This window comes from Pituophis catenifer, unplaced genomic scaffold (assembly GCF_029215685.1).
Source record: "Pituophis catenifer annectens isolate HBS135680 unplaced genomic scaffold, rPitCat1.0.hap2 SCAF_8, whole genome shotgun sequence".
Taxonomy (NCBI): domain Eukaryota; kingdom Metazoa; phylum Chordata; class Lepidosauria; order Squamata; family Colubridae; genus Pituophis; species Pituophis catenifer.
The window spans coordinates 46,901,045-46,911,485 of record NW_027256888.1 but is presented as its reverse complement, the minus strand read 5'-3'; the positions used below and the strand labels follow the sequence as shown (position 1 = coordinate 46,911,485).

Sequence of the window (10,441 nt, the reverse complement as noted above, 5' to 3'; positions counted from 1 at the left end):
GTGCGCCCTGGACTGTTTATGATCGTCGAGAAAGAGGTACAAAAGCGCACGCGCAGGAGGCGGGTAATCATTTTTGCTGAAGCGGGGCGGCAGACTTTATAGCCTGGGGAGCTAATTATGTTACAAATAAAAGGGCTATATTCATACAACACATCTACTCCTAGTTTACGTAGTGGTCCCAATTTATTAGGTTTATCCAACGCGCTAAACCATAAGATAAGAATGGAATTGTTGGCTGAGAATGGAATTGTTTGCGACTAAAAAGTGATGAGTTTGTGGTTCTGTGTGCTGAGCAAACGCAGCCAAAATATATTAGGTGGCTATTCAACTATTTCGTTCAGGGGCCGTCCAAATACTGGAAGGAAACTTATAAGCATACATTGAAGGCTTCTTTCATTGTTTCTGTGCTCCCCCTATCTTCAGTCTACAAACTTCTTGTGTCAAGCCAAGGTACGTTGAACTATACTATATAAACATGCTAATCCAGAAATTTTTACTTTTTCTATTAATCCCACCCAGTCTAAGATTAATCTATCTCAACTGTGTGTTATAAGGATAAAATTGGAGAATTTAGGGTTCCAAACATTGTAGCTTTGTCAACAATTATTAATTGGAATATAGAATTCTTTATTGGTCAAGTATAATTGGACACACAAGGAATTGTCTTTGGTGTATATGCTCCCAGTGTACATAAGGAGAATAAAATACATTCATCAAGAATAAAAAGATACAACACTTCGTGATAGTCAAGGTTACTAATAAGCTATCAAATTGTACTAGGAAACATAAAAACAATATAAATTGAAAGATACAAGCAACATGGTTATAGTAATAAGTGGGAAAAGATAGATACTAGTAAAGGAAGAGAAGAATAATAGTAATATAGTCTTAGTAAATTATTTGAGAATTAGTTGGGAATTTGTTGTTAAGCAGAGTGATGACATTCGGGGGAAAAACTGTCCTTATGTTTAGTTGTTCTGGTGTGCAGTGCCCTGTAGCTTCGTTTTGAGGGTAGAAGTTGAAACAATTTATGTCCAGGACGTGAGGGGTATGTCTGACTCCAACCTGGCTCTTATAGCCTGCTATTCCAGTGTTTGCTTGACTGGTTTTTTTCAACAAAAGGCACAATTGGCTGGCTTTGCATAACACATTAAGCCATACCATATTCTGAGCTTATCCACACAGCCACTTTGCTATACTATCTTGGAGTTGGGAGAAAAATGTCAGTATATATAATGCTGCCACAACAGGGTGGCTGTGACATGAATCTGGAATAGGAGCTATGCTGTGGAGAGGGCCTTACATGTTCTCTGTACAACCCTTGTAAAAACAGCGAAGAGTAATTTTCTTGGCTGAAATTCAAGCATTACCAATTGCTAAAAAAACGTCTTTCACTTGCAATAGAGAATGAGGATGAGGCATGTAAGACTCTGGTGCCTGGGTCCAGTTCATTTTTTGCCAATTGCCTCTTAGGTCATTAGGATTGTCAACCTAATGACCAGTAGATAGTGATCAGTATAAAGGATAGCTGGATTTCTGTAACTTATGTGCAGTTGCTGCAGAAGTGTTCTTGGAGCCAGTTCAAGAAAAAGGTGGTGCTTGTATATGTGAGAAGTGCGAAGGTAAAGGTTTTCTCTGTCCAGTTCTGTCCGACTCTAGCAGGCAGTGCTCATCTCCGTTTCTTAGGAAGCCTTCCTGTAAACTTTGCATTACACCAGGGCTCAATAGAGGATTCATATGCTATTACTGTGATTGATCATGTTACATTAAACTATTCTGTGAATTGATTTTTTTTCTTACTACAGTGGGTGAATTTGGCTATTGTGACATATCTTGACATGGGTTAACCCAGTGAGTTGCAGCATAAACCATAAACCTTTAAATGAAGCATGCTTTAGTGTGAATCCTATCAACAATTAAAAGAGTTTTTAAAAATACCATTAATCTAGTAAAACAGCTTTGAATCAATTAACAATGAAGCCTTTAGAATAATATAATATAGGCAGTATATACACTTGCCAAGACAAAGTTGTGGTAGTAGTGAATGCATAGCTATACATCAGAGTTGAAATATTGGAATCTTGGTGTTTGCCACAATTAGATTTCTTTTTGGAAACATTTCACTACGAAACTACCGTAGTATCATCAGTACTTCAACATAGGGGAGTAGGATTTTCTGGTGTGTGTGTGTGGGGGGGGGATCAAGAAATAGGAATTATGCAAGATAAAACAATATAGCCAACCAAGGCCAATCATAAACACGAACTATCAAGACAAGTAGGACAAGCTTCAACATATAAAAAGCTAGCAAACCCACTTCTTTATGTCAAAGTACTGTTAACTTGGGTTGGTAATGAACTTACTGCAAGAAAACTAAAATCCTTACATAAGGGTAGGACTTTGCAGCTTGATCCATGCAATTTTCTTAGCACTCATAGGAAAGTATTAGATCTAGATTCCCTTATAGATCGCCCTATTAAGTCAGTCCTGCCTGGCCATCTTGATTCACTTTCAAGATTAGCTATATGCTGCCACACACATTGCAATTAATTACTGTTCTGCAATAATTTCACCTGCATTTGTGCTTTATTTTTAATGGCATAGCTATTGCATGTTACACCGTTTTCTATTGGATTTGGAAGTTCTTGTCATTTTGTTATAAAGGATAAAAGTTACCAAGATAAATGGTATGATTTGAATCTTGCATGTTGAATATTTTGTGATGAAACATTCTACAGCTTATAAAGAAAATTTAAATAGCTCATCATTGTTCTTGAATAAGATATACTCAAACTTATGGTTTTCCAACATAGAGTGGCAACTGAAATTTAATTTGGATCTATTCTCTACTATTTTATTTTATCATGACTTAAAATATATACATTTAAAATAGATTACCTTTTATATTTCAGATCAAAACATTCATGATTATATAAGGTTTATAAATTCTTTGTCTCTTCTACTGTATATTAACAGACTATAATTAAAAATTATTGTTACTAAATAAATTTTACGGTTATTATGGATTTTTTATTGTTCATGGTTTTATTGGTTTTTAATGTTAGTTCAGGTGCCCAGAGTCACCTCAAAGTGAGATAGGTAGCAATATTGCTTAACGCATTGTAAGCCGCCCTGAGTCTTCGGAGAAGGGCGGCATATAAATCAAATTTAAAAATAAATAAATAAATAAATAAATAAATCTAAATAAATCTAAATAAATAAATAATATAGATAATGCTGTAATAACTTCTTAGATTTCAGGAGAAAGTCTAATTGTGTGGATAATGGATAAAACATTTTAAATGTTTACATTTTTTTTAGCCTATGAAGAACTCAAGTCATCCTAAATTCTAGAATATTACTCCCATCACAGATATACAATTGAGAATAAATCATAATTGTACAACAGTGAAACCAACAGCAATAAAGAAGTCTTATGTAACAATTAGTTGAAGTTTAAGAAGTAAATTTAAATATTTATTAAAAATATATTACATACAATCTAGCAATTTGTATTGCTACTTAGAAGTCAATTGACATATTTGTCAATTTGTGCATGTCACTATGAAAGAGTCTATCTGTTCAAATATATATGAAACATTTTGTAACACTGCTATAGATTTATGCAAGTTGAGGACACTTTGCTACATAATACAAAAATTTGCTGAACTAATCACTTTCACAATGGCAGGTGAGTTCAATTCAGCTTCTTGCTAATACTTAAGTGTTTCTTTCAAATGGAGTGTTTAAGTGCCTCCCCTCCCCCAAGTCTGTGTTGAGTACCATCATGAGACTTATGTCCATGTAGATCATACTTTTAAAAAACAGTACATCATGAAATGGGTATAAACTAAGTATGAATTCACTTTCCGTAGTTCAGACTTAAATTATTAAAATGTTTTCTTTCTAATTAGCCATTGTAATTTAGCAAATTTATACCCTCCATAATATGCAAATGGCAGCTGAGATCCCAGTTCCATCCAAGCTGCTCTGAAAAATTTTTCCTTATTAAGTCTGACCTTTAAGGCATGTATAATGTTTTGGTTGTGTATAAGAGAGAAAAAAGCAAGTTTCTAATTGTCCTCTAGGAGCCCTGGCCATTCATGCTTCTCTCTTTCTCTACAATAAACTTCATTATATTTTCACAAAAATATTTTGAGTTTTAGTCCAATTTAGTTTGAGGATAGTTTGAAAAGTTTATTAAAATGGATTGTATTTTCCAAGAAATTATTTTAGAAAGAAATTAGTGTATTACTATAATTAGGTAGACAAGGCATTAAATATAATTTGATACTATGTGAAGAGGGAAATGGGAGGAAGTTAGGGATGTCTAAATAACTAAACAGTGGGAGCTGATCAAAATTAGCTAATGTAATTAAGTTTATTAATCAATTTTCTATTGTAAGACAACTGGTCACATAGGAATAAAACCAGGTAGTATCAAAACTATTTTTGTAAAACTAAATTGCCCATGTTCATATATACTAATATCAGGATTGAGAAAAGAGTAGAATTAATTCCACAGGTGAAACATTAGCCAATCATTGGCAGGTTTAGCATCTCCTGGAATTCTTATGTAATAGTAGATAGAATCCAATAAGGTTTTGCAAGATGGTTTTGTTCCTGGCTAAGAATGTGTATTCAGAATAGTATCCCTTAATAAATCATAGTTAACAAATTTATCCTTGGTTAAGTTTAACACAGTGTAAGACAAGAAAACCAGTTTTCGAAACCTGGTGGGGAAACAAGCCATATGAAACTGCGAAGCACTTGCACAAAGTATTCCTTTAGGATTTCCTTATGCTCATAAGCATTTTTCATTAACATCTATTATTGTAAGGACAACTATTTTTTCTACACTGGAAGTGCCATAGACTGCAACTTTTTCATGTCATTGGTATTTAACTTCATTTTACATGTCTCTGTTTATATCATATCTATCCTTGTAAGGCTAGTACTTCATGCAACTAATGAAAAGGATTCCATCCCATAAAAAGCTTGTCATTATAGGTTACATATTCTTTTGTATTTCACAAACTTTTTGGAATTTATTTTCCTTTATTTACTCTTTAAGTTAGTATTTGAGCAACTTTTTCTTATATATGCTCATAAGAGGACAATTTTTTCAATATAGAATGTTCTGTACACTTTTTATATACTATTGTGCTTTTTTGTATTAATATCCCATCACATATTTTTATACTGCACTTTAAATTAATTCTCCAGTCTAATGTCAAGTGAGTATTTAAACAGAAAGATGACATACTACTTTCCCTTTCATGATCCATCAAAAATCCATCAACTAAAACATAGCTAATTGTGGAAAGAATAAATCATTATATAGACGCATAATACCCTAAACTAGAAGGTTTAAAATAAATCATAAATTGTAGACCTGTTATTGTACCATACACTGAATTAATATACAATAACATAAACATATATTCAAAATTTACCACAGGCTTACATAGGTAAAGACTATATACGTGAAAAGGCTTCTATAATTACTGCTTGTACAAAATTGATTGCATAAACAGTAGAAATATAAGACAAAATAATATAAAATGTGCTTAATGCTTTATGTAGTGGGTTCTCCTTAGTAAACTATCCTCGGTTATTTATGCTATATTCCAAAGCAATTTGGTTATAATCGATTGGCTGGCATGATAGGCTGGCTGAACAGTAGTTGGCAAATGTTTTTGTGTCACTCTTCTTTTAATCAATTGGGACAGATGGGAAAGCAGTGTCTACCATACTACACCAATATGAATATGATATACTAAAACACATGCTATACTCAGAAAAAGAACATAATTTTTTTAAGTGTTTTTAAGTGTTTTGTTTATTATTTTTAATTAATGGGGCCAAATTTATATATGTATATTTTAACTGTATTTTAATATTTGTACTTTGATGTTTTTACTTGGCTGTTCACCGCCCTGAGTCCTCAGGGAGAAGGGCGGTATACAAATTCAAAATAAAATAAAATAAATAAAATAAATATACCAGTAATTCCTCTTTAGGACAAAATAATGTGTCTCTGGTTGCTGAAGAACAAACTTTTTTTTTTTTTTTGGCAGCAGCAGAAAATTGATTTCTTCAGTTAAATCTAAAATTTAATAATTTAGCAAATCAATTTATATGTGGAATAAAAAGAATAGAAATCTGATTTACAAGATTTTTGCAAAAGCATACATACATTGTATGTTATAATTTTTCAGCCAAAAATTGGAATGAGCAATGAAGGATTCTCAGTCTCCACATGATTACTTTGATTAAAAAATTGCTAAGTGATATTAGCATGTTTTAAGATTGTTTTTTAGATTCATCTGTACTGATATTAAGCTTAAATGTTAGTAGCTTGTTTTATCTATTTGTTAAAGATATATCAAATGATATTCTGCAAATGCTTGGGACAATTACCAAAAATGATTACTAGTATGAACTTTCAGTAAGCACAGTCTCTAACCAAGAATATTATTTTTGCCAAGTAAAAAAAAATAAGGAATACTGTGTAAGTAATATTAATTGATGACAATATATTATGTGTGTATTTTTTACGTTTAATTCCAAGAAGGGCATTTTGTAAAAACAGTCAAAGGCAGCATTCTGAATAAACCGAAGCCAGTTAGGTCAGAGGTATTTAAGAGAAATGAAAGCATGTGTGTCTCGTTACAGTCTTCCAATTCCATACTATTACAGCTTTAAGAGCATCTCGGCATCAACACAAAATATGATACAGGACCGTGTGAACACGGGGACCACAAGTTTTATTTTAAATCTTGTTACTAGTTTGCTGACAAAGAATGCTGCTGGTGTAAGGTCCTTTCAAGCTTTGGATATTGATCAACAAAATTCTTACAGGTTTTTGTGTTACATCAACAAGCTGAACTAGTTTGCCAACTAATCTCTATTTTAATATTTATATTAGAACAATACAACAATTAAAAAAAAGGTCAGTGCGTCTTGTGGCAATGTTCAAGCCATGTCAAACTGAATATTTTCTAAAATGAAGATGCAAAAATCTACACTTCAGCATCGAAAGTGCAATACAGTGGTCTTTCATAAATAAAGGAGCAGTGGCTTACAATAAAAGCTTTGAATAAGGTAGATTGTTGTCATTTATGTATCAATTCTGCCTCTTTGATATAAAATATATCATAAAAGCTTAAACTGATTACAATCTATATTCAACTAAAGCTTCACAATAAGCTTAATGGAATGAACAATGAGAATGTACTCAATAGAAAAACACTTTCAAACCTAATGAAAAGAATAAAGGACAGAAAGTTTTTTAAATAACTGAACATACGTAGTGTGAATTAAGAAAAAAAGGACCCTCTGATTACTTGCACTGTTTTTAATGAACTCAAAGAATTGTAAAACTTAGTCCATGTCCATTTCTTCAGATGATTTAGGCTGCTGGCAATTATCGTCTAATTTAGTATCAGAGCTGCTTTGTCCATTCATTGGCCTGTTTTGTTCACTATTAGATTTTCCTTGATCTTTAGACAGTGGTTCTGCTTTGGACTTAGGTTTGTAAATAATTGGATTACATAAATTGTCCAGTTCCTATTAGGAAAAAATAATTATAATTACCATACAAATAACACAATGGCCTATGAAATTTATTACAATGTAAAATACAAGAAGTAAGCTTAGCAATAAATTTATAAAATTGCCCATAATTAGATATTAAACAACACGATAGCATACAAGTCAACATAAGTAGTCTCTAATAAACTTCCTTACATGTTTTTAAATTTTGAAAATAGAGGGATTTTTTACTGTTTTTTCTTCCAGCAGCAAAAGCACATAGATGAATAATTTTAGCTTTAATAGATTAATAATAGAAACCTCTTCATCAATGGAATAAAAAAACTCATGGATCAAACCATATTCTCCTGATTTAAATATACTTGGTATATGCTAACATCTGAATTTAACACTTGAGAGGGATAGCGGTTAAAATACTGGCCTACAAATCAGGATAGTGTAAGTTCTAGGCCTCCCTTAGGCATGCAAGCCAGCTGGATAATTTGGAGCAGTCTCAGCCCAACCGACCTTGTGGGGGAAAACGGGAGGCAGGAGAATAAGATACATTCATGGCCTATAGGCCTATATAAAAAGGTAGGACAACTTCATCACCTAGAGAACCTTGCTAACATATGAACAGGTATAGCAGATTGACCTACGCCATATGCATTTCTATGGAAACTTAAGAAATATCTATTTGTTGTAGTTCTCTTTTGCCAAAATATATTTGTGTCCTGATATCATTTGAAATACTAAGCTATTCTTAGGCTAATTCCTCCTATTTTTCCATTAGAATAATTCAATCCCAAAGTTAATTTACCTTAGATTTTGCTTTTATTTCTGCCACCGTAATAATAGGATCCTGTGTCAAATTCAGTCTGTGCTGTATATGCATCTTTGAGCTCAACCAATTCATAGCTTCACTGGCATATTTTTCAACCTTTTCCATATCAACAGGATCAATGTGATCATATTTTTTATCCTACAGAGAAAATATTTAAAAATATTCAACAAATAATAAACAATAGGTTTATCCCATAATGGATTATACAAGAGTTGATTTCATAATGATTTGTTACTTGAACAAAAACATTTGGTTAAAGATAATTATAAATTTAAAGGAATTTGAAAATACAGCCTTATTTATTACAGCCTTTGGCTTTAGAAATTCCTGTTCCAAGTGGAGCTGGAGTATTGCTATCATAAGCCCAAATTATCTTATATATCTAATTTTGAAAATTAGATTTCAATTTTATATACATTTTTTGAAAATGTCCATATAATGTAATTATTTATGAATAATTATTATTAAAAACACATATACTGCCCTACCTTTTTTTCGTATTCTTCTAGAGCTTTCATAAGGGTCTGGAGTTTATTTTCTAAATCAAATAAAGCTTTTGGTCTTTCTTCGTATTCCTTATATCTATCATGAATAGGGCCACCAAATTTCTAGAAATAGAGGAAATATATTGTAGAAATACTCATTAAAATGTAGAAAAAATATACATGAAGATAAAATCTTTTTAATAATTGATCAGAACTACTTATAAATGACTAATCACCATATGAAAGAAACCAAGAAAATAGATCACATATGACAGCCAACAAGCCTATATCTTAATTGTGTGGGAATTCTAGAATAGGTAGTTGAGTTCCTTGCTTAAAATAGGAAATCCAATGCTTTTTTCTTACATTTTCCACTATCGACTATAGTTTGGAATAGCTGCCATTCCAATCCGCTGGTAGAAAGGCAGGATACAAATGAAACGAACACAATAAAAGATCTAAAAAGTATCTGAGGCTTGGCAAGAAATCTAATGCTCAAGCAGATTGTAAGGTGGGATCATGATAATGGATCCATCAAGTAAAGTATTTTTGAGGAAGCCAAAGCTATTTTTGAGGAAGCCAAAGCTCCTCAAAAATAATTTACTTGATGGAACCATGACAGAATAAAACCTATAACATCTGTCAAAAGCTCACTATTTTTAAAGTAGACATCTCTATTTTAAACATTGTCTATAGAACTGGAATTTCTGATAAAGTCACATCAGTGGCTTCATGTTCTTAGAACGTTGAAATTGTATCTGTAGGTTTGAGATTAAGATTGATCCATCAAAAATGTATTTAGGGTGTACAGAACTCTTCGAAGAATGTATTTGAAAGGATGGACATCATTTTTTTTGTGCTGGAGGTATTAAAAAATTGACTATATGATATAGTCATGCAATCATTTGACATCTTTTTTGAACTGTGATTAGATTTATGGGGAAATTTTACTATTTAAAATATCTTTTAATACTTTACATGTTAATGTAAACTTGAATTATGTACCAAAGCTTTGGAATTTGACTTTATAAGGAACTGTGACTGGGTTGAGCATGAGTGTGTGTGTGTGTGTGTGTGTGTGTGTGTGTGTGTGTGTGTGTCAAAAATAATTAATTAAAAAAATAGAAAAGTGGTATTATTCCAGATGTCAAGGAATGACAGTCATAAATGTGTGATGTTTTGTAAAAGATACTTTATACTAATTAACGAATGCAGCAATGTGTAAATGACAGAGATTCCCTGATATTTTACAATATCTTGTTTATAATATAGGAGTGAATTGATAAATCAGTCTCTCTCTCTCTCTCCATTGGAATGCTGAAAATGTTAAGGTTACAATTTTGATGATGTAATTGAACAAATGACATAGCAATACGCTAAGCTTATTGAATGGCTATATGACCTGCTTAAACCTGTGTGAAGAACTGAATGATTGGAAGAACTGTTACTGTTCCCTATACAAGTGCAGTCTGCAAAATTATGGGTTTATTTTGAGAAATTAATCTTTGTTGGAAGAAAAAATGACTGTTGTATAACACCATGTTTTTTTACTCTTTGATACATGGAAATGCAAGTA

The 10,441-nt window shown here is 32.0% G+C and overlaps 1 protein-coding gene and 1 long non-coding RNA gene across 3 annotated transcripts in view; one reads left to right on the top strand and one right to left on the bottom strand.

Annotated features, from left to right (window-relative positions):
• The first annotated feature begins 92 nt into the window (after positions 1 to 92).
• LOC139320685 (uncharacterized) overlaps positions 93 to 10,441 on the top strand; it is a 30,311-nt gene continuing 19,962 nt past the window's right edge. For both annotated transcript variants that reach the window (XR_011600718.1, XR_011600719.1), the window contains exon 1: positions 93 to 450. This is a non-coding gene — a long non-coding RNA (uncharacterized lncRNA). The remainder of the gene's footprint in view (positions 451 to 10,441) is intronic.
• The window catches only part of HSPA4L (heat shock protein family A (Hsp70) member 4 like), a 32,444-nt gene continuing 29,348 nt past the window's right edge, over positions 7,346 to 10,441 (bottom strand). The window contains exons 17-19 of the mRNA XM_070949120.1: positions 8,869 to 8,988; positions 8,357 to 8,518; positions 7,346 to 7,572 (exon numbers count right to left, since the gene is read on the bottom strand). Coding sequence (XP_070805221.1) covers positions 7,387 to 7,572; positions 8,357 to 8,518; positions 8,869 to 8,988 — 468 coding nt within the window. The 3' untranslated portion in view covers positions 7,346 to 7,386. The remainder of the gene's footprint in view (positions 7,573 to 8,356; positions 8,519 to 8,868; positions 8,989 to 10,441) is intronic.